This window comes from Echiichthys vipera (assembly GCF_963691815.1).
Source record: "Echiichthys vipera genome assembly, chromosome: 13".
In the NCBI taxonomy this organism is placed as follows: domain Eukaryota; kingdom Metazoa; phylum Chordata; class Actinopteri; order Perciformes; family Trachinidae; genus Echiichthys; species Echiichthys vipera.
The window spans coordinates 24,381,745-24,409,086 of NC_139838.1; the positions used below are offsets into that span (position 1 = coordinate 24,381,745).

General features: G+C 44.3%; 1 protein-coding gene across 24 annotated transcripts in view; it reads right to left on the minus strand.

Moving 5' to 3' along the window:
* Positions 1-25: 25 nt before the first annotated feature.
* The window catches only part of pleca (plectin a), a gene marked incomplete at its 5' end in the record, with an annotated part of 119,775 nt that continues 92,458 nt past the window's right edge, over positions 26-27,342 (minus strand). For 21 of the 24 annotated variants that reach the window (XM_083925427.1, XM_083925421.1, XM_083925410.1 and 18 more), the window contains 28 exons: positions 26-943; positions 1,052-8,002; positions 8,601-11,948; positions 14,124-14,222; positions 14,804-14,908; positions 15,350-15,433; positions 15,660-16,016; positions 16,180-16,318; positions 17,400-17,578; positions 17,754-17,911; positions 18,520-18,540; positions 18,719-18,902; positions 19,731-19,857; positions 19,944-20,098; positions 20,188-20,340; positions 20,586-20,711; positions 21,122-21,217; positions 21,351-21,455; positions 21,546-21,707; positions 21,846-21,923; positions 22,116-22,452; positions 22,736-22,890; positions 22,983-23,076; positions 23,722-23,849; positions 24,490-24,585; positions 24,693-24,812; positions 26,223-26,329; positions 26,459-26,574. In XM_083925427.1, coding sequence (XP_083781553.1) covers positions 1,811-8,002; positions 8,601-11,948; positions 14,124-14,222; positions 14,804-14,908; positions 15,350-15,433; positions 15,660-16,016; positions 16,180-16,318; positions 17,400-17,578; positions 17,754-17,911; positions 18,520-18,540; positions 18,719-18,902; positions 19,731-19,857; positions 19,944-20,098; positions 20,188-20,340; positions 20,586-20,711; positions 21,122-21,217; positions 21,351-21,455; positions 21,546-21,707; positions 21,846-21,923; positions 22,116-22,452; positions 22,736-22,890; positions 22,983-23,076; positions 23,722-23,849; positions 24,490-24,585; positions 24,693-24,812; positions 26,223-26,329; positions 26,459-26,574 — 13,021 coding nt within the window. In that variant the 3' untranslated portion in view covers positions 26-943; positions 1,052-1,810. The remainder of the gene's footprint in view (positions 944-1,051; positions 8,003-8,600; positions 11,949-14,123; positions 14,223-14,803; positions 14,909-15,349; positions 15,434-15,659; positions 16,017-16,179; positions 16,319-17,399; positions 17,579-17,753; positions 17,912-18,519; positions 18,541-18,718; positions 18,903-19,730; positions 19,858-19,943; positions 20,099-20,187; positions 20,341-20,585; positions 20,712-21,121; positions 21,218-21,350; positions 21,456-21,545; positions 21,708-21,845; positions 21,924-22,115; positions 22,453-22,735; positions 22,891-22,982; positions 23,077-23,721; positions 23,850-24,489; positions 24,586-24,692; positions 24,813-26,222; positions 26,330-26,458; positions 26,575-27,342) is intronic. The other 3 variants (XM_083925428.1, XM_083925431.1, XM_083925422.1) reach the window with 1 other exon arrangement.

The window sequence follows — 27,342 nt, forward strand, 5'->3', positions numbered from 1 at the left end:
ATGAATACTTTTCCAAGAAAACATTTCATTTCATGTTTATTTACAGAGCGTAAGGTGTTACAATAAAATTCCATGTCACCATTTTATTATAAATACACCCTTTTCAACAAGGCTTGACAACCCTCATTAAAATACATCCTTCAAACCTTTTGAAACAAAACGAATGCTTTAATGAATACAACTATATCGTTTTTGCACCTTTTTAAAATGTTAGTAAATCATGCAAAGCGGAAATATAGAGTAGGAAAATAAAATGATATAGATCGTATGTGTTTGCTTTACAAAGGAGGATTAAAATCAAAACAAGTAAATGTCGTGGAAAATACAAATACTTTGTCGGGTGGCAAAGCTTAAAGATCTTTCTCAAAGAAATGTTAATTCATGGCTTTTAGCAGTAGTGCTTTACATAATCACCGATGTACATACATTACATTACTTGTCTGTGTCGGGAAAACAATGTTCAAATAATGTAAATTTTAGCTATTTAACGTTCAAACAATACATTTTAGCCCTATGCAGATTTATGACACTGAAATAAAGAGTTATTATTTTAGAGTCAGATCAGGGTGTACTGTAGTTGGACTGTGAAACCTGATAACACAGTAGCCGCACCATTACAGTATGGGTAGCATTGCTCTTTCAGTCATGCATCAGTCAGTTTACAGTATAACCGCTGTGCCGTATAATACTCAACATCCCATTGAAGTGTTAAGAGTATTTTGCAGGCACTTACAAAGCATGGTTCAAGCCTTTACATTAGGTCAAGATTAGTATGGTCCACAGTAAAAAGTATCTGATGAAACATTGTATGAGCAAGTGTGTTTCTGTACTGCTGCAGAAGAACATTGATTACAGTGAAGGTGACAGTCCAGATGAATGCCACAGGTCTCTGGAAGACATGGGAGCAAAGAGCCGAAGACCAGATGAGCCACAAAGACAAAATCTGAAGCAGAAAAATGAAACGTTGAACAACAGCATTAGACTTCAGGAGTTCAGAGGCACAAACGTACCAAAAAATTGCACTAAATTGAGACATTATTGAATAGCGTACCTTTTTAAAGGGTTCTGAAAGGCCGGGACTTGTGTGTGTTGGTCTTAATCCGTCCATTTATGGAAGCTTTGCACTTTGAGGTTCATTTTATAAGGTTAGCATGTTGCTGTGACTCCAGGTTATATGATGGACGACTGGGAATGGAGTAGATATTGGAAGAGTATATACGGCAGTGAAGCCCAGGAGAGAAAAGATCTTGAAGCTTGGCATTCTTGAAGCAGACACTATTAGTGTTTATTCATCTTTAGGTGAGACTACTTATTCTGCTCTGCAGAGTGGCATTTATATGTCTTTAGCTTAGTTTTTTCCTCAATATTCAGAAATATACACATGTACAGACATTTTTGTTTGGTTCAATCCGGCTAATGGTAATGAACAGTTTTGATTATAGAGTTACACACACAGTATTGTGAATAGAATCTTGTGGAACAGTAAATGCTTATGATATTAAAGTTATATCATGTACACTTAAAACTTTTGTCATAGATATTGTAAATAATAAACAGCTTTTGCGTATGCTGCTTAGAGTGCCGTACTCAGTCTGATAAGATGGCATTAACATGACTAAAAGTAAATGTGACATACAATAAACAAAATAATTCAACTTGTATAAAATTAAATATTAAAAGTCCTGTAACAGCCACATACAGAGCAGAATAAAGGTAGTCATTATTCCACTGAGAAGTAGGCATCTGGTGAGCACTGTGGCTTAATAGTGTATCCTTCCCTTAGAAAATCACTCCTTAACGTTCAAACTCGTCAGTATCTGCGGCCATAACTTGGAGAACTGAAAGAGGAAGTGGAAGTGGAAGAGAAGGTTGTTGTGAAACCTGATCCGGTGGCATCAAAGCTGCCTCTTCTGGAGCCTGACCTGGAACCAGTTCTTGAGCCAGACCGTGACCCAGAAGCGGAGCCTGACCCGCTGATGCTGTAGGGACTGTAAAGGCCTTTGCTTGATTGGGAGGAGGCTTCAAGTAGCCGCAGACCAGACCCCTCCTCTATCATGCTTCTTTCCATAGCATCCTTGTAGGAGATCTTAAGCTTGGTTTTAGGGCAAGTGAGGTATTTTGAGTATGCGCTAACATCTCGTAACTTCTGTGCAGTGCGTGCATCTAAGCTGCCCTTCTTCACAGCCTCATCAATGGAGACTCTGCTGGTAGCATCTGGTTCAATTAATCCACCAGTGAGATACTGGACCTCAAGGAATCGCTGCCCGGCCTCATAGTACAGCCAGCCTTTCTTTAGAGCTTGGGCTGCTGACATTTTGGTTTTGGTTCTGGGATCCTCGAATCCATTGCATGCCTTCTGGGCCAGACTGATGCGGTCCACCATGATTTTATCCACAAGCCCTTTGTTCATTGCATCTGCAACAGCAAATTTCTCTCCAGTATTTGGGTCGATAATACCTCCTGTGCATGCCTGAGCTTCCAGCAACCTTTGACCTGTTATATTGTCCACAAGATTCCTGTGTATGGCTTCTGTAATGGACACCTTTTCCAGTGTTTCTGTGTCTAAGATTCCAGCCACAGGGCCAGTTTCTTCAGTTGGGTCGTTCCATGTGGTTGCTGGTGTTTTTATAGAAGGAATTGGGCTCATGGTGTAAGAGGAAGAGGAGCCAAAGGAGGATGAACGTGATCTGACACCACCCATGTTTCCAGACAGCATGTCGGCAAACTCTGTGATGGACAGAGTTCCTGCACGGTACTGATCCAGAGCTGACTTATCAATCAGGCCCTTTGTGATTGCATCGTCAATGTCATACTGCCGACCAGACCTTCTGTCAATGATCATGGATTTCACAACTCCATCAGATGAGGTGATGGTTATTTCCTCCCACTCACACTCCTGCTCTGCAAGCTCGAGATAGGTCTGGTGATCAATGAGCCCTTTCTGGTATGCCTCATACACAGACATCTCTTTGCCCGTCTCTGGGTCGACGATGACGACCCTCCGTTTGCGAACAGAGGACTTGGATGAGGTTTTCCTCTCACGCTTCTTCTCTTTCAGCAGCAGAAGAGCAAGGCCTGTTTCTGGGTCTATCATACATCTCTCCATCAGCTGCAGGTAGGTGAGATTTTCCTCAGTGTTGGGGTCAAAGAAGCCCTTTGTGTCATCAGATGGATCAGTGAGAATTTCATTCATTTCCTCATCAAAGAGGCCACGTTCATATGCCTGTTCAACTGGCAAGCGATGGCTCTCCTGTGGATCAATGATTCCCCCAGTGGCGATTTGAGCCTCTAGCAGACGAATGCCATGGTCTTTCAGAATGAGGCCCTTCTTCATAGCCTGGAATAGTGAGATTACCTTGCCAGAATAAGGGTCCTTGTAGCCAGTGACTGCACGTTCAGCAGAGTGGAGTTTATCTTTAAACTCTGGGCCAACAACACCCATCTTAACAGCTTCAGTGACATTAAGTTTCAGGTTCTTAATAGGATCAATAATATATCCTGTGGCCGCTTGAGCCTCAAGGAGCTCAAAGGCAGTCCCTGGTCTGATCATGTTCTTCTTCATTGCTTGGTAAATAGACAGACGGTCTTTGCTAGATTCTACAAACACACCAGCAATACAGCTGCTTCCCTCCAGGTATTTCTTTACCTCTCTGCTGACCTCCTCCACTGTAATGGTACCCTCAGTGAGTTCGTTGTATGTCTTTTGGCTGATAATCTGTGAGCGAAGCAGCTCGTCCACAGTGATTTGCTTTCTGAGGCCTTTGAAGAGAAGTGCTCTATCTGCCAGTGAAAGTAGCCGCAAACCACTTTCTTTATCAACTCTGCATCTTTTCAGTAGCTGGGCATAGGACTGTTTTTCATCCGTCGTAGGATCAGTGTAACCTCGTGCATCCTCAGAAGGTTCAGACAGTCTGTCAAGTGTCTCCTTGTTGATGTATCCACGCTGCATGACAACATCTGTAGGGAGGCGGAAGTAGTATTCAGGATCAATTAATCCACCAGTGGCATTCTGGGCCTCCAAAAGCCTCAAGGCATAATCCTCAGGAACAAGGTCTTTTTTCATTGCCTGGAAGAGAGAGATCACTTTACCGCTATAAGGATCCTTGTAACCTGTAACTGCTCTTTCAGCAGAGAGAAGTTTGTCATGAAGTTCAGGGCCGACAAGCCCCTTTCGCACAGCTTCATCAACAGTTAGAAGTTCGTCTTTCACTGGATCAATCATGAATCCTGTTGCTGCTTGGGCCTCAAGGAGATTCAAAGCAACTTCAGGCTTAATCTTTCCACTCTTCATAGCCTGGTAGATGCTGATCTTTGAAGGACTGTCTGACATGATTCCAGCAATGCAACCAGTACCAAACAGGTACTGTTTCACTGAAGGCATTTCCATTACCTCACGAATAGTCACCTTTTCTTGTTTCAAGAGGTTGTATGTGTTCAAGTCAATAATTCGAGCACTGTATAGCTCCTCAATAGTAATTCTTCTTCTGATTACATCACATGACATACTCTGCTCTGACTTTAGAGTCTCCCTTTGTTCAATGATTTCAATTATGATGACTAGCATTCTTTCCTTTGTGATTTGCCCTGAGCGAAACTGCTCTATTAGGCGCAGTCTCTCCTCCTGTGGAAGCATATTTGAGTTCATGACCTCCCAAATGGTCATCGTCTTTCCTGCAAAACTCTTATGAGGGATCTCAATTTGAGTGTTGGCTAGATCTGTTTGGGCTTGCTCCTCTGTGTACTGATAAGATTTTTCAACGGGAGCAGGAGCTTCGACCTTTGCCAGAGGCAGGTAGCACAGACCAGAGTTGGGATCTCTTACACATTTCTCCACCAACTGCTTGTAGGTTACACTGTCATTTGTGTTGGGATTAGTGAAACCTTTAACATCCCCTGATGGTTCATTGAAGGACTTTGACATTTGTTTACTGCAAAAGCCACGCTGAATGGCCACATCATTGGGGACACGATGGCTGCCGACTGGATCAATGATCCCTCCTGTAGTAAACTGAGCCTCCAGGAGAGGAATGGCATGCTCTCTCAGGACAAGCTCTTTCTTCATGGCTTGGAATAGAGAAATCGTATTGCCTGTATAGGGATCTTTGTATCCAGTCACTGCTTTTTCAGCTGCGAGAAGTTTCTCATGAAGTTCTGGGCCAACAACTCCATCCTTTACGGCATCATCCACAGAGTATTTAAGATTTTTGACCGGATCAGTTATGAAACCAGTTCCTGCTTGGGCCTCAAGTAGTGCAAGTCCAGTATTTTTCTGCAAAATATTTTGCTTTATTGCCTGATATATGCTTAACTTCTCATTTGACTCCTCCATGGTGATACCATCAATGCGGTCTGTGCCTTGCAAGTACTTACGTACCTTATCATTTTCACTAACTTCTTTAGGTGTCTTTTTACCCTCTTGGATTTGATCAAATGTAGCCTTATCTATGATGTTGGAATCAAGCAAAGATCTGGCAGTGACTGGTGCTCTAAGGCCTTCAAAACAGGCCTCTTCTTTTGTTTTGTCCTGTTTTTCATCAACCATTGTTATCACGATCTTTATCAACTTTTCGATTGTTACCTGTCCTGTTCTAAACTGGGTAATCAGCATAATTCTTTGCTCCTCAGTGATGTATTCAGACTGTATGATCTCCCAAATTGTGACTTTTCTTCCTTTGAATGGGCCATACTCCAGCTCCATGGTGGAATGGTTCAAAGCCTCTTTTGTCTTTGCCTCTGTAATCTGTTTCTCTTCTTTTGGTTTTGGAGCCTTCTTTGAAAGAGGAAGCAACGGGAGTCCAGTTTCTTTGTCTGTGAAGCATTTATTCATTAGCTGAGCATAGGTTGAATCCTCTTGTGAGTTAGGATCATAAAACACCTTTGTGTCATCTGTGTTTTTGTTCAAGGTCTTGCCAATTTCCTCATCAAAATATCCACGTTTGCAGGCGACCTCTTGTGGGATGCGATAGCTGTTAACAGGGTCAACAATTCCACCTGTTGAGAGCTGTGCCTCAAGCAGACGGATGCCATGGTCTTTCTTGATAAGGCCTTTGTTCATGGCTTCATACAGAGACACCTTCTTTCCTGTATATGGATCTTTGTAGCCGGTGATGGCTCTCTCTGCTGAGAGAAGTCGTTCATGGAGTTCTGGGCCCACAAGACCTGATTTAACAGCTTCATCAACAGGGACCCTCTCATTTTTGATGGGATCAATTATAAACCCAGTCGCTGCTTGAGCTTCAAGAAGGTTCATTGCTGTTTCCGGTGACAGTAATTCTTTCTTCATTGCTTGATAGAAAGGCATTTTCTCCTTAGTTGGTTCATTCAATAGTCCAGCAATGCTCGGTGTTCCTTGTAGTGCGTTCTTCACAGGCTCCATCTCAGAGATCTCTTCCACTGTTATCTTGCCATTACTCAACTTGTTGAACAAGTCTTTGTTTATAATCTTAGACTCTAACAGTTCACTGGCAGAGACTGGAGCCCTCAAACCATTAAACACATTTCCATTATCCTTCTCCTTGTCTTCCGCGACAGTAATGACAATTTTGATAATCTTCTCTACTGTGATCTTGCCTGTCTTGTACTGACGAATCAATTCTCTTCTCTGTTGTTCGGTGAAATATTCCGAATTTATGACTTCCCAAATGGTGACAGTTTTGCCTTTAAATCTTCCAAAAGGCATAACAACGTTTGATGTACTGAACACTTCTTTAGTCTCCTGATCTGTGTATGTTCTTTCACTCTGAGCAGCTTTTTCTGTTACTGGTAATATCAACAGTCCTGTCTCTGCATCCTTGGTGCATTTCTCCAGCAACTGTTTGTAGGTGAGTTGCTCCTGAGTGCTGGGATCAATGAATAACTTGCCATCATCACTGGGATCAGTGAGTTTCTTGTTCATGTCTGCATCAAACTGACCCTGCTTGTAGGCAGTCTGAAGTGGAACTCTATGGCTATTGATAGGGTCAACTATGCCACCAGTTGCAAGCTGTACATCTAGGAATTTGGCGGCCTGCTCCTTTTCAATAAGTCCCTTCTTCATGGCCTCAAAGACCGAGATTTTGGCTCCGGTATAGGGATCTTTGAAGCCAGTAGCTGCTCGCTCTGCAGAGAGCATCCTGTTATGGAGCTCTGGGCCGATCAACTCATCTTTAACAGCCTCATCTACAGAGACAAGTTTATTTTTCACTGGATCTACGATGTAGCCAGAGGCTGCTTGAGCTTCCAGGAGCATTGTGGCAGTGTTAGGAGTGATCTTGTTCTCTGTCATAGCCTTATAGACACTCATTGTCTCTTTGGATGGAGTCAAGACACCTCCGACACAGCTCTGACCCTTAAGACATGATTTGACTTTATCAGTCTTTCCGAGATCTTGCACAGAGACTTTGCCCTTTTTCAATTTGTCAAGTTCCTTTTTGGTCAGGACGCCGATTTCATGAAGCCTTTCGGCAGGAACTTTCTCTCTAATTCCATCAAACGCAAATGGAGATTCTGCATCTTTCTTCGCTCCGTCTATTTCAACCGAGCCATTGAAAACTTTCTTTGTTGTTCCCGCCGTCACTGCAACTACTTGCTCCACAGGAACCTTACCAGTCTGGACATCAGTTGCCTTAGTTTTGTAGGCATCCTCAAGACTCTGGAGCTTCTCTCTCAGCTTTTTGTTTTCCTCTTCCAGGAGTTTTTCTTGTTCAAGCCTTTTCTTTTCAAGCACCTCCATTTCTTTCTGCTTGTTTTTCATCTCTTCTTCAGCTCCCTTTTGTTTCTTTACAGCTTCATCCATAATGGCCTGAAGTTTCTTCTTCTCCTCTTCCATTAGCTTCTGCTGACGGTCTTGTTCCCCTTTGAGAGCTTTGGCCTTTTTCACTTCATCCTCAAACTGTTTCTCAAGCTTCTTTTTCTCATCTTCAATTGCCTTTTCTCTTTTTAACAACAGTTCCTTCTCTGTGAGGAAGGACTGCTGAAGAATGGCCTTCTGTTGCTCAATTTGTTCTTTTTGGGCATCAGCCATCTATAAGGAAAAAACAAGAAACAAATTTGTAAAATTTCAATGAAATATCACTAAATCATTGTATGGAACTTAAAGCAATATTTAATGTAATGATTCAACAATTTGGTTATACACTTTCTTGCCAAGAGCTACATGAAAAGATTGGTCCCATTCTCATCCTTGTACTCTACATGAAGCTAACGGCAACAGTTGTTAGCTTAGCATCAAGACTAATTAACATCTTATATCTCGTTTCTTTAATCTGTACAATGACTTAAGTAAACAGCACAAAGCCAGGGTAGCCGTTTCCTTTTTATGCTTAGCTAACACCCCCCACAGTAGCTCATTCATTATTATTTAACTTATTTAGCATACAAACATGAGTGATGTCATTTTTCTAATCTATCTTAGCAAGAAAGTTAAAGAGTATGTCCCTCAAGGTTTAGCTCTTCAGTATTGTGATTCTTATAACATTCATATAAATTGCTGGATGTTACTGTAAGTCTCTGCAATTTACATGATATGTTACATGTGCTTCCACAAATACTGCAGTTAGTGTGTTCAACAGGACTGTTAATTGGAACGGTTGTGTTGATTGTGTTAATTCATGTCAAAATACCTCTTTAGATTTTTTCTGAAGCTCCTCCGCCTCTTTTTTCAGCTTCTCCTTCTCTTTCTCCAGATCAGTGATGGCGTCCTTCAAGTCGTCAGCCTCTTTGGTGCTCTGCAGCCTCTGTGTCTCCAACTTCTGCACAACGGTTTCTGTAGTTTGTTTTTCTGTCTTTTGAAGACGCTCTTTTGCTTCATCTGCTTGTTTCTTGAATTTCGTGGCCTCTTTTTGAGCTTTTGACTGAGCGTCACTGAGCTCTTTCACCTTCAATTTCAGTTTCTCGGCTTCAGCTGAAACATCAAGCTGCCTCTTTCGCTCGGCCTCCAGTGACTTTTGGAAGTCCTCTGTCTCCTTGTCAAGGCGTTGCTGGATCTGCTGTTTGTCCTCTTGTAGCTTTCTAGCATTTTCCTGCGCCTGGTTCTTCTGTTTCTGGAGCTCCTCTGCCTCAGCTTTCAGTTTCGTAGCCTCTTGGATGGCCTGCATTTTCTCCTTTAGCATTTTCTCTGCAAGTGCCCTCTGTTCAGCCAAGTCAGACTCGGCTATCTGTCTCTGTCTGGCTGCCTCCTCAGCTTCCACACTAAGTCTGGCCGCTTCCTCTGCTAGGGTCTTCATTTTGCCTGCTTCCTCCGCAAGCAATTTCTGTGTATTATCTTTGTCTTTCTTCATGAGGCTCCGGTTTTCACCCTCAATCTTAAGCTTAAGTTTCAGGAGCTCCTCCATCTGGATCTTAACTTTGGACAGTTCATCCTCCACCTGTGCCTTTTGCTTGACGGCGTCATTAACTTCACCTTTTACTCGTTGAAGCTCCTCATCCAACAGAGCTTTCTGCTTGTCAGTTTCATCCAGCCGCAGTTTAACCATTGTGAGTTCCTTCTCAACCTGGGACTTCTGCTTAACAGCTTGGTCTGCTTCTTTTTTGTGCTTGGCCATGTCTGCATCAGCCTGCTTTTTCTGCTTTAGAGCTTCCGCCTCAGCTGCCGCTCGCTTGGAGGCCTCCTCTTCTGCTTCTTTCCTCAGTCTCTCGGCATCTTTTTGAGCTTTGGCCTGTTTTGCAGCTTCATCCTCTGCAGATTTTTTCTGCTTTTCAGCCTCTGTAGCTTTTTGTCGGAGCAGGGCAGCCTCTTTCTCTGCCTTCTCTTTGGCTTTCTCCGCCGCTTGTGCAAGTTTCTTAGCATTTTCAAACTCTTCTTTCAGCTTTTCCTGAGCAAGACTGTCTTCTTTGTTCTTGCTGAGAACATCTTGGGCTTTCTGCTCTGCTGAACTGCACTTCTGTGCTGCCTCTTTGGCCAGGATGACCTGTTTCTCTGCATCTTTCTCAGCCTTTTCTTTATGTTTATTTGCTTCGGCAGCCTTCTTTTTGAGCCGTTCGACTTCCTCCTGAGCGGCTTTGCATTGTCGAGCTGCCTCCTCTTCAGCTGCGGTAATCCTCTTCACCTTCTCCTCAGATTCCTTTCTTTTCTTCTCTTCCTCTGCAGCAAGCTTTTTCAGTTTGTCAGCCTCGGCCTCAGCTTTGAGTTTGCTCTTCTCAGTCTCCTCTGCAATACCCTTCAACTTCTTTAACTCCACCTCCAAATCCGACTTGCCTTTTGATGCTTTCTCAAAGTTGAGCTTAATTATGTAAATTTCCTCTTCGACCACCTTCTTTTGCCTCAGAGTTTCTTCCACGATTGTCTTTTGTCTCACTAACTCAGAATCCGACGTGCTCTTCAGATGTGTGATTTTCTCTTGTATGTCTTGTTTATGCTGAGCAGCTTGATCCTCCAGCAGCTTTCTCTGATAAGCTTCGTCTTCAGCTTGTCTTTTCAGTCTGTCATTTTCGGACTCCTTTGCTTTGAGAGCGATCTCAGCTTCAGTCTTCAGACGAGTTGCCTCGTTGATGGCAGCCAGTTTTTCTTTGAGTATTTTCTCGGCCTCGGCTCTCTGCCGAGCTGCCTCTTCCTCTGCAGTCTGTCTCTGCTTCTTGGCCTCTTCAGCAACTGACCTCAGTCTCGTTGCTTCATCAGCGAGTTGTTTCATTTTCAATACTTCAGACTCAAGAAGCTGTTTGCTCTTTTCTGTGTTTGACAGCGTCTGCTTCTCAGCTTGCATCTTCATCTGCAGCAGAGCATCCATTTCACTTCTGACTTTAGCCAGCTCGTCTTCCAGTTGTTTCCTCTGCTTTTCCGCAGCATTCACCTCATTTTTCAGACGCTGGAGCTCAGCGTCCAACAGGCCCCTCTGTTGTTCAGCATGGTCAAAGTCAGCCTTTAGTCGTATGCATTCTTGTTCTGCAGACAGCTTTTGTTGGGCTACCTGCTCAGCAAATTTCCTCTGTTTTTCCAACTCTTTCTCAGCATTCTCCTTCAGTTTATGAGCAGCATCTTCAGCTTTAGCCCTTTTCTTGGCATCCCGCTCTGCTTCAACTTTCTGCCTCTCTGCTTCCTCCTGAGCCTGGCTCTTCTTTTGAGCTTCTTCTTCAGCTTGTAGCCTCAAGCGGAGAGCCTCGTTGGCTTTCTGTCTCCATGTTTCAAGCTCTTTCTCTGCTTGCTCCCTGGCTTTGTTAGCTTCCTCTTGTTGCTTCCTGAGTTTCTCTGCTTCCTCCTGCAACTGAAGGACAGTGCCCTGCTCTTTCTTCAGAGATTCCTCCAGTTTCGTTGCCTTCTCATTGAATGACATGGAATGGGTTTGCAGTTGCGTGGCAGCGCTCTTTTGTGCCACCTCCTCTACTACCTGGATCTGCCTCATTTTCTCCTCCTCGGCCTGTTTCATGCGCCTCTCTGCCTCCTCAGCTTGCATTTTGAATTTCTGCAGGTCGTCCAGCGCTTTCTGCTTCTGCTTGGCAGCCTCTTTTTCGGCCTCAGACTTACGTTTCAGCTCATCTTCTGCATTTTTCTTTTTCTGAGTCTCCTCAGTCACCTGCTTGCGAAGCCTCTCTGCATCCTCCTGAGCAGCCTTCCTAAGCTTTTCAGCCTCTGCAGCCGCGTCTCTGAGCTGCTGTAGCTCAGACTCAGCTGTGCCCTTTTGCTTTATTGTTGTCTCTAACTGGAGTCTTATTATGTGGATCTCCTCCTCGATTCTGGTACGACTGACTAGTGCCTCTTCCAGCTGCTGACTCTTAGACTTGATCTCATGCTCAGACAGACTCTTCAGTTGATCCAGCTCATGCTGGATGTTTTTCTTCTGTTTGTCAGCATCCACCGCAACATCCTGCCTCTTGCTGGCTTCTTCTTTCATCTTCAACTTCAGCTCCTGGGCTTCTTGTTCTGCCTTAGCCACAGATTTAGCTTGAGCATCAGCCAACTGTTTCTGTTTCTCTAACTCCGCTTGTATCTCTGCCAGCCTGTTCCTCTCCTCTTCTTTTAGTTTTTCAGATGCTTTCTATATTAGTAGAAGCAAAGAGGGAGTAAAGGTAATTGAAAAAATGTTAGAGGGGTTAGACTCCAAAATAAAACTTCAATATGAAAGTAGTTATAAAACATGTAGGTACATGAAAATGTAAATACATGAGGATATGTTACAGTTAATTAACTACGACCAAACAGTTTTAACAAGAGGGAAAGTACTGTACTGGGAAATGCTGGTCATGTTAATTTAATGTTTGGCACACAGAATGACACTTTACTCCACAACAGCACAGCACCATACTTCACTTTGTTACATGCAGTTGAGGTATTTTGATTGATCGATGTTTTATATGATCTGTAATAGAGGTTGTTTGTTTACACATTTTACATAATCTGTGTTGTATATTATGGGCTTGTTACATGTAATAGAAAACGATGTGTATGTAAACCCAGTATTATCGAGGTGTGATGAGTGTGCTGCTATAAAATATTCAATATTTGGGCTTCTGTAGGAACATTGTTGTATTATTCACTTATCATTTTGATATTTACATGTAGGTGTGTCTCTTTGTGTTTTTGCATTCTCAAAATAAAGCAGCTTTTTGTGAAAATGTTTAAAATCATTCAAAAGAAACAGCAGGGAAATAAATAATTAGCAGCATGCAAAGAGTATGAAGCGCAGTGGGAAAGATACCAAAGGCAGGATTCAACCAGAATACCCTCACTATGAAGAACAGCATAGTGATGCAGCAAACACAGTGGGATTTGATGAGGCACAGGACACAAAAGAAGCTCGGATTAAAATGAAAGTGACGAGATGTGAAACCAAGGTTAAGGTAGACTTAACTCTGACGACAGATCGGCAAACATCAAGTGATGGATTCTACTCTTTAGTAACATGGGCGATGCGTAATTGATCAGGGGATTGACACCTAAAAGGAAGGTCCAACACTTCAGAAACCTTTCATATTGATCTCTAATTAAGCTCTGGTTTAGGGCATTGCTGGTATATTTGCATCAGCCTCCTACTGTATATTTATTTGCCAGTGCAAATCAGTGGATAAAAAAACAGTATTAGAGCTGAAACAGACAGTCAATCGATTAGAAGCTTGATAGAAAAGTAACTAGCAACTATTTAAATGATCCAAAAGTAGAAATAGTGAAAAATCTTACTCATTTTCTAATTGCAGCTTCTAAAATAAGAGGTTTTGAAGCTTTTCTGTGTTATAAATCATTGTACTGAATCTCTCTGGTTGAACAAAAGAAGATTTAAAGACGTTATTTTATGTTCTGCAAAGTTGTGATGGGAAATTTCCACATTTTCATTTCATAGACTTAAAAATGAATCCATTAAATGAAAAAAGAGTCAGTCAAAAAGTTATTTTATGTCAGATTATATAAAAGACAATAGAAAAAGATATAGCTTATACATTTTAGGAAACGTTTCCATTTCCACTAGCAAAGAAAAATACGTCGACAGGAACCTGAAGCCAGTTAATGAAGCCAAGACTTCTTAACGAACTGAGAACGAGCTCAATCATGAAAGGTCTCCAAACAAATCCTGAACCTTCCCTTCACTACAGAAGAGGGTCTGATGCAGCGATGAATGACATGAACTGAGAGGATTTGTTGTTTTCTTTTTTTTAAATACCTGTTGCTTTGGGGTTAATTCATCTCTTAAGCGTGCGATTAATATTCATCATGAGAAAGCACTGGTGAGCAGGTCGAAAGGATCAAACACAATAGAAAGTTAGAAAAGAAGAAAAAGGGGGAAGGGGAAGTAAAAGGTAAGGTAGACTGAGAGGCAGGTGGCCAAACAGAAGCCTTCAAATCACAAGAGTGGGTGATTTCGAGAGGGAATGAAGCAAATACTGAATCAAGCAGTTGGGAAATGTGACTGTGCTCAGGGCTGACGCCTGCAGCCAAATCTGGAGTCCTAAGTGCAGACTATGTGACGTGATTTGACTAAATACACCGTGTGGGGGAATGAGAGACATGTACTGTAGTGGGGATGTGATGTGCAGGATGAAACCGTTTGCTTCACCACAGAACGCTGTCCTATCACTCCACACAGACGCTGAAGTGCCAATATTTTGGTAGTTATAGTTTACGAAGGATTTCCCATACGTGTTGGTTAAGAGGTAAGAGTGGCGTTGTTTGTGTTAGTGTTACTTTTGACGGAAACCTGCTGCTGTTTGAGTGTGATTACCTCCTCGTCCTCCAGGCGGCGCTGTGTTTCTGTGATGAACTTAATGTACTGGCTGGTGAGCGTCATCAGCTCACTGTAGCGGGTTCTCAGAGTCACGTACTGAAAGAAACGCAGTGAATTTACTTAAAACATTCATTTGCCATCAGTTTCTCTCGCTCTTTATAATTCAGTTAGTTCCCGGGCAGAGGATGTGAGCAGAGTGGAGCGGTGAGAGTTTACGCTCCCGGTTCACAGAGCTGACAAAGACTAAAGCTGTGTTGTGTTATCAGGTTGCCAACGCTCGCCCTCCCTCCGTGCCGCCAGTGTCTGGATCCTGGCTCACCCCCTAGTGCCCCATGTCGGAGTGCTTGGCAGCAGCTGGGTTTGAATCTGACCCTTGGCCCTTTGCTCCATGTCATATCCTCTCTCTCTCTCCTATCATTCTCTAATGATAATGACGGCAATAAACTGCCAAAAAATAATCAGAATCATTTAAAAAAGGCTTAAACTTAAACAAATCAGTCTGCTCTGCGGTCATCCTCTCGCTTACAAGCGCTCTGCTCTGCTCACATGCTCTGATCATATACTGTAGATAATAGTTAAAGGCATATTTATCACAGTAAGGTCAGGACTCAACCAAACTGGTGGTTTGCACGCCTTTGCTCCTCTCAGGTGAAGTGGGGTAAACTTGCGAAACGTACCTCTTGAATGATGTCATCAGACGCACACTCCATTTTTGGTTTCTTTAAGGGAGATGCTATAGGATCCTGGAGGGCTTTGTAAGTCAAAATCTGGAACTCGTAATCCTAAAAAAGAGAGAAGATTAAAAAATAAATAAACATCTCATCTCATCTTCAGACTCTTATCCGGGGTCGGGTCGCGGGGGCAGCAGCTTTAGCAGGGGATCCCAAACTTCCCTTTCCCGGGCCACATTAACCAGCTCTAACTGGGGGATCCCGAGGCGTTCCCAGGCCAGTGTGGAGATCTAATCTCTCCACCTGGTCCTGGGTCTTCCCCGAACCACCTCAACTGGCTCCTTTCAAAGCAAAGGAGCAGCGGCTCTACTCCGAGTTCCTCACGGATGGCTGAACTTCTCACCCTTTCTCTAAGGGAGACTCCAGCCACCCTCCTGAGAAAACCCATTTCAGCCGCTTGTACCCGTGACCTCGTTCTTTCGGTCTTAAATAAACAATAAAGCCAGAAAATAAAGCTCCTTTTGTTGTAGAGCTGAAAACATCCGCACGTACCTTCACTGAATCGATGTAAGCCTTTGCATTTTTCTGGCAACTTTCAATCTTGTCCTTGTTTTTCTCAATCTCTTCCAGGAGTTTCTGTAAATTTAATGAAAACATTGAGATATTTCACTTTTCAAAATGTTTGTTTTTCACATTTTTGTAGCATATTCCATTTTTTTTTCAATAAACAGCGGGTAAAATAGAAAATCAGGACAGAAAGATGGTTTTCTAACTGAATCTGTAGCATCAGTGTGACCACCAGAGGGCACAGTGACTCTACCTCCCTTCACCCCACACAGCCCTTTCTTTTCCTTTACAATACCTTCTCCTCTGCCAGCTGCTCCTTGAGAGCCTTGCTGTCACCGATGGGAACAGCTTGGATTTTCTCCTGCCTCTGTCTCGCTTCTCCGAGCCAGCGGATGAGCCACTCGTAGCTTCCGTGGTAGGAGTTCATGTTGCGCCCGAGGAGGTCCAGCTCCCGCTCCCTCAGGTCGATCTGAGCGAACACGGCCTGCCAGCGCTCCAGGAGGCTGTTGACCAGCTGACGGTAGTGTTCCAGCTCGGTGTCACGCTCGCCGTGGATCCTGGTCATCTTGTCGTTTATAGCTGTTGCCCTCTTCAACTCGTTCTGCAAGCGGTCGAATACCACTTGGTCGGCCTCTGCTTCAGCACGCATCGACTGTCAGACGGAAACACAAAGTCATCACCCTTGATATGAAAGCAATGCAGTCCAGTTTGAGAACAAACACTACACGGGTTAAATCACAGTTGAAACACAGCACAATATAAATCAAAGTATGTGATTAGTTACGTAGATATGAGTGAACGAAAAGCGGAAATACCTTAAGCTGACTCCGCTGGTCCGCCACCTCCTTCTCTTCAGACGGCACTTTGCTAACATCGCGCAGACGGGTCTCATAGTTCTTCAGTGTGTCTTCTGCATCTGAAGTGTTTCTGATCACGACATCGATGGTCTTCAGCCTGAAATCAAGAGGTTTACACTTAATAAAAAGCACAATATCAGCTGCAGAGTCATCTCAGCTGGAGAGTCATATCAGCTGCAGAGTCATCTCAGCTGGAGAGTCATATCAGCTGCAGAGTCATCTCAGCTGGAGTCATATCAGCTGGAGTCATATCAGCTGGAGAGTCATATCAGCTGCAGAGTCATCTCAGCTGCACAGTCATATCAGCTGGAGTCATATCATCTGGAGAGTCATCTCAGCTGGAGAGTCATATCAGCTGGAGTCATATCAGCTGGAGTCATATCAGCTGGAGTCATATCAGCTGCAGAGTCACATCATCTGGAGAGTCACATCAGCTGGAGAGTCATATCATCTGAAGAGTCATATCAGCTGGAGTCATATCATCTGGAGAGTCATATCAGCTGGAGAGTCACATCAGCTGGAGAGTCATATCAGCTGGAGAGTCATATCAGCTGGAGAGTCATATCAGCTGGAGTCATATCAGCTGGAGACTCATCTCAGCTGGAGACTCATCTCAGCTGGAGACTCATATCAGCTGGAGAGTCATCTCATCTGGAGAGTCACATCATCTGGAGACTCATCTCAGCTGGAGAGTCATATCATCTGGAGACTCATCTCAGCTGGAGAGTCATATCAGCTGGAGAGTCACATCAGCTGTAGAGTCATATCAGCTGGAGAGTCACATCAGCTGGAGACTCATCTCAGCTGGAGACTCATATCAGCTGGAGAGTCACATCATCTGGAGAGTCATATCAGCTGGAGAGTCATCTCATCTGGAGAGTCATATCAGCTGTAGAGTCATATCATCTGGAGAGTCACATCATCTGGAGACTCATCTCAGCTGGAGAGTCACATCATCTGGAGACTCATCTCAGCTGGAGAGTCATATCAGCTGGAGAGTCACATCAGCTGTAGAGTCATATCATCTGGAGAGTCATATCAGCTGGAGAGTCACATCAGCTGTAGAGTCATATCATCTGGAGAGTCATATCAGCTGGAGACTCATATCAGCTGTAGAGTCATATCAGCTGGAGTCACATCAGTTGCAGAGTCATCTCCGAGAATCACAAAAGCCTCACTTGTCCAGGTAGACGGAGGAGAGGCCGTAGACGTGGTCCATCTTCCTCAGTGTGATGTCAAGCTCGGAGCGCAGCATCGGGGCGGAGTCGGACTGCTGAGGAGACGCCAGGACCTCCTCTGACTTCTCACTGATGGAGTTCAAGTCTTTCTTTAAGCCCTCCAACTCAGACTGGACTTTCTATTTAAAAATTCAATAAAATCAATCAGAGAGGACATGTAACAGGACACATACTGAGTTTTAAACAACTTAGTTTATGAAGCAGTGCTAAGCTAACACACATTAGAATTAATGGATGTAATTCCCTTTCCTTCCTGACTTTGTGTTTATGTTTTAAGTCTCAGTTGTTTGTTACCATTTGCTCTGCAGTCTTCAGGGCGCAGGCTTTGAGCGGCTCCTTGTCCACAACCTGGCGGAGGCGCGTGACTGTTCGATTCTCACAACCATCCAGCCTCAGGCGGAGGTCTTTGATCTTCGTCAGGTAAACCTTGCACATCGACTCGTCTTGCTCTCCTGATTGGATTGAAAAATAATATATATATATTTTATCAAAGTGCAGAGGACACAAACTAAGCTGGTTGTTAGTCCAAGTCAGATCTTGTGTGTGAGACCTAGTTTTTAATATATGACATCTACATAAAGACACAGCATACTCCTAAAGAATAATATATTAGTTATTTAACTGACATTAGTATTTTGTTTTTAACATTTCTAAAGTACTTTAAATAATCTCATTAAACTACAGGAGCTTCAGTATCATTACTATACTGTAGTATTTCATCTTCATGCTTGATTGGTTCCCTGTTGATTACCTGTTATAGCGGTTAATTGATCAGTTAAGTGATTTAATCATTCCTTGATCGAGATTGCAAATCAGCTGCTGTTAAACACATGCACAGGGACAAGAGTGCAACGAGGAGTGACGTTAGGAGGGATACCACAACGAGTGAGGAGGATGAAGCTGATTGAGTTAATGAATTAAATGAAACACGACGACACAACAGCCCTCGGTACACACACAAACACACACACACACACACACACACACACACACACAGAGTCCTGTTCAGCCAATCAAAAGCAGCTACTTCACATCTGGCACTTTAACTGGAGCACCTTACCTGCTCTGGGGGGCACATAGCCTGTAACGTGAATCCAACAGTCAACTTACACACAAATGACACAAATGTCCGAGAAATGATGCAATGAGAAAATGGTTCGTTCAACTGAAACCAACCATATCAGACCTTTGACGGGCATGTTTGGGCGATGAACGAACCAACAGTGGCTCATGGAATATAATCAACAGACAGTACACACCTTGCTCTGCAGAGCTGACCATGGTGTTGTAGTGCTGGTTGGCCCTGTTGTAGTTGGACTCGACCTGCATACGATCCTCGGCCCCGAACATGTCGGAGTCCTGGCTGTCTCTCAAGAAGTCCTGGTAGTGCAGCTCCAGGTTCCTCAGTGCTAGACGGTACTCCTCCACTCTCAGGGTCTTAAACTACAAGGGTGAAGATAATAAAAGATAGATCAAACGCTGTGCTTGTATTTAGATAAATGATTTACAGTCTGTGTTAAGGAAAGCACGGTCTCTCTCTGCAGCAAAAGTTAATTTTAGAGTTTTTAAAGCTGCTTCCACATAATAGGTCAACGCTGCAAATGACCACGTACACAGGTACAAATAATATTATGTAGAGCAGACGATGTTAAACTACTCTTCTCCAATTCTCCTGGTTGAATGAAAATGTAGATTTTGATGGGGAATCAAGTCTCATCTCATCTTCAGCCTCTTATCCGGGGTCGGGTCACGTAGGTAGCAGCTCTAGCAGGGGACCCCAAACTTCCCTTTCCCGGGCCACATTAACCAGCTCTAACTGGGGGATCCTGAGGCGTTCCCAGGTCAGTGTGGAGATATTATCTCTCCACCTGGTCCTGGGTCTTCCCCGAGGCCTCCTCCCAGCTGGACGTGCCTGGAACACCTCCCTAGGGAGGCGCCCAGGGTTCATCCTGACTAGATGATCCTGAACCACCTCAACTAGTATAAATAGTTATATTTGGTAACAAGTGACATGAATGGTAATGCTTAATCTGCCACTGTGTTTCAGGGATTTTATAACAACTTAAAGGGACTTAGTACGTTAGTCTTCCTCTAATACAATATAGACCTTTTCTAGGGAATTCCATTGCTAGGCAACAGTTTTGGTCCTTGTTGACTTCCTGGCAGCTGATGTCATTCACATTCACTGCAACAGGAAATAAACTAGGACTGTTTTTGGACTGTTTATGTTTACATCTTTGAAAAGGCCCATAGTTTATCCTGTGTTGTTACCATGGTGATGTTCCATGTCTTGATGATGTTGATGTCTCTCATCAGGTACTGCCAGGACATCAAGCTCTTCATGTCCACAAACAGCGTCTGCCACATCGACTGCAGCCGCTGCAGGTTTCCATCCAGTCTGAGGAAGCGGACACTGACACTTAATGACTGTGGGATGTGAATTTAGATTTTAAAGCAATCACTCCGGGGCGACTCTGAGCTCACCCAGCCACACTGTTCACAGCGTCCTTGTTGGTGGGTGGAACCAGGAAGCAGATGGACGGTACGGACGCCTCGCTGCCCTGAGCGTTCAGCACCTTCCACTTGTGAGGCTGCGAGTTGTTCAGCAGAGCGCACTCGTCTCCTCTGTGGACTGTGATCTGGAGGAAGACGAACACACATGTCTGACTGTCCAAAAATATTTATCAGTGAGTTCAGAATAATAATTCCATGCGGTTAAGACGCCGACCTCCATCTGTTTGAAGTCGCAGACGGCCTGGACCGGCTGTTTGCCCTTAGTGGGGGTAGCCAGGTTACGTGGTTTCAGCTGGACGATGGTCTTTGCCCTTCGCTTTAGGCCTTCCAAGTGAGTTTTGAACTCTGTCAGTTGCTCTTTCTCATCCTGTGAAAAACACAAAAATGACGTTGCATGGTGTTCATTGTACAATTATTACCGTTTAGCTTCACTAAGAAAACATTTAGCAGGAGTACAAATCATTATCTTTCCTCGCCACGGTGCTAAAGCACCTCGAGCTGATTTAAATAAACAGGTTTTGTATTATTTCCCATGCACACAGAACAAGTTGTACTCTTCCACAGTTTAACAACAGTGTTTTGATGTGAACAGCATAACGGTGCAAAACCCACAGCTGCGTCCTGCAGTAGATCCTCCAGCCGTGTAACGGTGATGGAGCGGTCGCAGGTGTACTTCCTCTTCATTGTGTCTTGCATCTTTTTGATCTTGTCCTCCGCCTCCTTCACGTCAGAGAAAAACTAGACGAGGAAGAAAGTGGAGGAAGTTCAGCTGCAGTATTGAGAACTTATCCTACGTACACAGGAAGCAGCAACAGCGGGACAAACAAAAAGAGCGACACGTACTGATCGACAGGTGAGCCGAGAAGAACACAAATGGGCTTGGATTCAGTGAAGTCTTTGAATAAACTGTCCTCATTAACTGTGCACGGATTGATTTTAGGTAATAAAGTCTTGTGGTGTAAGTAAAGCTACATCCACACTACTATGTTTTCATTCTTGCCTGACGTGGGTGCCTGTGTCCTTGTTAGTTTTCCAGACTAAAACGCAACCGCAGGGTTTTCAAACGGGCTCAGCAGTGTGACCAAATGTCTCTGTTTTAGAGACTCGGAAATGCCGGAGTAGTGTGGATGTGACATGAGTAAACATACCTGGTAGTAGGCGGTGTTTTCTTTCAGGTGGGTTTCGACGCAGCAGCACAGCTGGAGGATCCAGCTCCACTGAGTCTGCAGAGCTCCAGTGAAGGCCTGAGCAGGGAGGGTAGTGGAGGACAAACACATGATTACAGCTAAATGTTGAAATTAAAATGTCTAATTGAATATATGGTGTCTATATGCTGCAGTGGTCAAGTGAGTCCTTCTCCATCTTAAATAACCGTACCTCCACAGTCTTCCTGGCTGGATGTCCGTCCCTCAGCAGTTTGTCTCCTGCAGCTTGGACGCCGTTCATCTTCTTCTCCCTGAGCTCCAGATCTCTCATCAAACCCTGCACAGAAACAGGAAGAGCCCCATCACTATCATCATCACTAGAAAAACACCGTGAAAACCTTATTAGAACATCGCACCGTTAATCTACCGAGTAGTTGTCTTTCTTGGCTGTCATGTTGGTGTTTCGTTCACTCCAGTCGTAGTTGACCTCCTCCTCCTCTTTGTCGTTCAGCCACATCAGCTCTTTGGTGGCTGCGATGACGAAGGCGTGCAGCTGGTCCAGGTAGTGCAGACGGGCCTTGGAGGCGTTCTGCAAGAGAGCAGATGACAAAAAGGTTACAATGCATTTTGAACATCAGCTCAGTCTCTATGTGGTGCTGAAGTCAAAGAAATAAATCTCTTTATCCAGAATTGCTGCAGGTTTTTAAAATATATTTGTATAATTTACCAGGAGCTTTCCATACTGCAGCTCCAGTTTCCCCAGATACTCCCGATAGGCAGCTTTACTGGCAGGTGAGATCTGACTCTGCAGCAGGAAGAAGCATAGAAACATTACAAACAAGTCAAGCCATTCAGGGTAACACATAAAAAGTCTGTTCTAAAGACGTGTTTATCACTTTATTCTAATATTGATATGTTCTTTAAGGTATTTGAGATGTTTTATTTTGATTAATCGGTTAAAATCTAAATCTAGAGTCCTCTTCAAAACTGTTTCTACCTCATCGGCCTTCGCCCTCTCGATCTTGGAGCGGAACTCCTCCACGGACTGGTGCAGGCCGCGGTGGCTGCCCAGCTGGCACTCAACAGTGGGCAGGTCGGAGCCCCAGTCGCCATCTTCCACCCGGCGCTGGTTCTCCTCCACCCATCCCAGCAGATCTTGGATGTAGCGCATGGTGACTTCATCCAGCTCAGGCCGCACCCTCATGGGGGCCTGCTGCAGAACCTGGGCGGAGTGGATCTGAGTCATGGGGATCTGCGTGGTGGTCACTCCGGACTTGAGGCGCAGGTTGTACTCGCTGCGGAGGTTCACCAGCCTCTCGTGGAGACGGTAAACTCTGGAGCCAGAAAAAACAAAGTCAGTTAGTGCTGACATTAATCTTCTTAACTAATTGGTGAATGTCAGTTTTACAACTTTTAGCAATTTCTTACTTTCTCTGTTTTATATAATTATAAATGAATGTCTGGACAAAATTTGATAAATTGGGCTCTACATTTTATTAAATTAAGAACTTACTGATTATTTAAAAAGAAAAAAGAATAGCAGAAGAAGTGATAATGATAAGTTGCAGCCCTGATGTCAAAGGCAAGTTGTTCTAAGAGTTTAAGAGGTTTTTGCACCTGCGGTACATCTGCTCAGCTTGAAGGTGGCGTCCATCTTTGAGCAGCTGAACATCGTTGAAGAGGAGGCGGATCATCCCCTCTGCCTTCTCCAGATCTGCCTCCATCTCTGCTGTGTGCTGCGCAGGTCTCCCCGAGCTCAGCATCATCACGTCCTGCAGCGCAGACACAGAGAAGTTACAGCTCTGCCTGAGGCCGCACTGATAAAGACCATTGATTTGGTTTGTCTCAAAGGTTCGTGTCTCACCGTCTGCAGCAGAGTCTCCACCTGGTTGAGCTGCTCCTCACACACCCCTGACTCCATCTGGACCTTACTGACGACCCTCTGAAGTCGCTCCAGCCTGCAGTGGGAGAGCGGGGTGGGGGGTCAAAGGTCAAAAAGCACTTAAGTGATAAAGTAGCTTAACTGACAGTAAAAATTAGCCTCCAGGATACTTTTTGTTTTTAGCGTAGTCTGATGTGATTAATGCAAGTAAAAGTAATCACAACAGAGTTAAACTAGACTAGTGTAAAAATGAAATCACTCACTCCATGCTGTCGCGGAACAAATACTTAAAGTCGTATCCCTGATGCATGAAAGCCATGATGGAGCCGACAGAGGTCCACTATACTAGAATTAAAGTCTCCACAGAGCTTTCTCAAGTCCTTGATGAAGCAAAATCAAAAGCCACGCCCTGAAAACCTTGTGATTAAACACAAGTTTATAACTGACTATCAAATGACCATATTATTGTGAGACTGTTGCTGTGGCGACGGGACGGCAGTCACGCGTTTGCCCTAATATGATTTTTACTTCCCACCCCACAAAGCCAACTCAGTTTTATGTTACTGACAGAAATGAGTCATCCTCGTGGTCACACAGTAGGCAGTTGGGTGATGACTCACTTCTGATCTTTATTTCTTAATGTCTTGTGGGTTTTTGCTAAAATCTGGAGTTTGCTTTGGCAACAGAGCATGAGTGGAGGTTCAGATCGTGACCCACTTACCTCTCAAATTCTGTCCTGAGGAGTCGCTCTCGCTCCAGAATGGCGATGTGCAGACGACCCCATTCCTTCTCCACGTCAAAGGGATGGTAACCCGGCGGCACTTTGACGTGACCGGCCTGAACTGCACCCTGTGAAATAGGACTCAGATTAGGACTGCACCTAACCGTTGTTTCATTATCTATTATTCTCCCTATTATTTCTCAATTAATGTTTATAAAATATCAAAAAAATACATTATGCCCATTGCAATTTCCAAAAAACCCAAGTAAACATATTAAAATGTGTTGTTTTATCCAAACAACAGCCTAAAAAACCCTAAAATATTCAGAGTATTGTCATTAATTATAAATAAAAGCAGCAAATAGACATTTCAGAAGCTTTAACCCTGGAAATTGTAATTTTTTTTCCTTATAAAATTACTGAAACAATGATCAAAATAGTTTCTAATTAATTTGACTAATTGAAAAAACAGATAAAGAATATTTTAGTTAAACATATCTGCTTAGATTCTCTCAAATGATACATCTGTGGTGATGCATCAACAGAATCACTTTCACCCATTAAGAGAAACGTAAATAAACGTAATAAACTAAATTAAACTAAAGGACTATTGTTCCTCCCTTTGTGATGCATTTGAACATAACGTCTACTAACGTTAAGGGTTTTCAGCACATATTGAAAACTCTCTGTTCAGCAACACAAACACATCCTTCAGAACGTCGTGAGCGTGAACAGCTGCAGATTTATGGAGCTGCTGAGGAAACTCACCTCGAATGACTTGAAGATGTGTTTGGAGCGGTTCTTGTCGGCTTCTTTTGCAGGAAGTTCGGTTTCCTTAAACTTCAGGAACTGACGCCAAAGAACCTGCGCATCAGGAAACGAATTAATAAACTCACTGTTTACTTCATCGTCAGTTATTCTCCTGTTAGTCCGAACACTTTATTTAAGACTTAAGGCCCAGATCCACTCACCTCAATCTCCTCGTAGCTGGTGGGGAACTTCCTCTCCTCGAAGACGAGGATGTGGTGTCTGATCCACTGCAGCAGCATGGTGACCACCTCGTAATACTCCTGCCAGCGCAGCTCCAGCTCCTGAAGGACAGACACAGACAGAGGTTCAAGTAAACTCAAGACCTGACATTTCTTTTATTTCACACGAGTTCTGAAGCCGGTACCTGACTCATCCTTTCTCCATATTGTCTTTGAAAAAGGATTTTAAACCAAATACTGTGCTTCTTTATAAAGACTTAAAGGCGTGAATTGTTATTTCATTCTGACTTCAACGTGCTTTATGGTTTCACGGTGATAATGCTGATAGCAATACATCAAGGTGAGTAAGTCTTTGTTCTCCTTACTCGGAGGGAAGGCAGTGAAGTTGTCTAGTGGCAAAAGATGTAAAATGTGAGTTATAGTTGTTGCCCATGAATAAAACACTGCAGCTCCTCAATCTGTTCGCAGCCGAGTGTGAAACGGCTGGGATGATGATCAGCACCTCTAAATCTGAGGCCATGGCTCTTAGCAGGAAACCGGTGGATTGCTTACTCCAGGTAGGGAATGAGTCCTAACCCCAAGTGAAGGAGTTCAAGGACCTCTGGATCATGTTCATGAGAGAGGGGACAATGGAGCGTGAGTTTGGGGGCTGTTGCAGTCGCTGTACCGCACCGTTGTGACGAAAAGAGAGCTGAGCCGGAAGGCAAAGCTCTCGATCTACCAGTCAATCTTCGTTCCTACCCTCACCTGTGGTCATGAAAGCTGGGTCAGGACCGACAGAACGAGGTCGCGGGTACAAGCGGCCGAAATGTGTTTTCTCAGGAGGGTGGCTGGAGTCTCCCTTAGAGAGAGGGGGAGAAGTTCAGCCATGCGTGAGGAACTCGGAGTAGAGCCGCTGCTCCTTTGTGTTGAAAGGAGCCAGTTGAGGTGGTTCAGGATCATCTAGTAAGGATGAACCCTGGGCGCCTCCCTAGGGAGGTGTTCCAGGCACGTCCAGCTGGGGGGAGGCCTCGGGGAAGACCCAGGACCAGGTGGAGAGATTAGATCTCCACACTGGCCTGGGAACGCCTCAGGATCCCCCAGTTAGAGCTGGTTAATGTGGCCCGGGAAAGGGAAGTTTGGGGTCCCCTGCTGGAGCTATTGCCCCCGCGACCCGACCCCGGATAAGAGGCTGAAGATGAGATGAGATGAGCTCCTCAATATCTTAGAAGGTCCTGTGTCTTACTTCCCAGCTGCTTCCAAAGTGAAAAGAGCATGGCGTGCTGCTCTGCTGACTATGTACACACTCTACTCTGCCCAGGTTGCAGAATGTAGATATATTTAATCAGTGTCTTTTAACTGCATTTGCAGTCTAGACATGGGGTAAGAGCATCAGCCGTGTTAAAACTACTATATAAAAATATTAAGGTGATCATTCAGAATATAACTTGCAGGGTATGAGCCCTTTCTCCTTTCTCTGCCGCAGTGATTTGGAAGAAAGATGAACTGATGATGAGGAAGAGGAAGACTCACATTGGCTTTGACCCCGTCCTGAACGTCTGGCACCCTGGGCATGGCATCGTACAGAGAGGAGACGTATGTGATGATGGATTTCTCATCCGGGTGGGGCACATCCACATCTGTAGAGAGAGAGAGAGACGATGAGGTAAATGTCACGGTGCTTAAGCTGAAGGAAAACAACGCACACGAGCTCAAATGTTCCCTGAGTGAAGTGTTCAGGGTGATACTGAATATGGGACTTCTCTCACCCTCGGGGTCCAGCAGTCTGGTGACGCCCAGGTCTCTCTCTGCTACGCTAAAGGCCTGCTCCAGATTCTCCTGGTTGGACTGTCGGTACACTTTACTCATGTCGATCAGAGTGGGCCTGCAGACAGCAAACAGAGTGGAAATTGGTTGTTACAGCTCTTACTGTCCATCAAGACTTCCCTTAAATTGAATATATATACCTGACGGCGATAATTCCATATTGACAGCTGCCAGGTAAAAAACGTTTCATATTTCATATTTTACGTTGCTGGAGGCAGCTTGATCATGCGTAGGGCAAGCATTAACAAGCGGCCTCACTGTCAGAGAAGCTTATCATCATTTAATGCACCAAGAAGAAAGACATGTTACCTTTGAGTGCACTTTGCCTGTAAGATAACTGTGGCCTGATAACATGTAGCCACAAGCTCAGAGCATAAAGGGATCAAGCTGCATCTCATGCCTCAGATAGCAAAGAGAAAGATAACTTCGAAGACACAGAATTTAGACCAAATATTAAGTTTTCATACACTTCCACGACTCTCTGGATGTAGTATTCTTTGTGTGGTTCTCGCTCCACATAGCAGGCCTGTCTGTAGGACAGTCTGTCCCTGCTCAGGTGGATGATGCGAGGCTCTGACGCTGATTGGTGCTCCTCGCTCCGAGAAGCTCGACTGGAGCGAGCTCCCGGGCTGGCGGAGCCTCGGCCAGAGTCGAAAGAGTTCTCCGTGGGGATGTCCTCGCACAGCATGATCACCCGGTCCTCCAGGTCACTGACCGAGCCCGCCGTGCTGCTGGAGGCACTGTTCAGACGCCTCTTTGAGTGAAATTTCCTCTTTAGGCTCAACATTGCGGCAACGGTAAAGGTTTCCAAGTGGGTAAGGTCAAA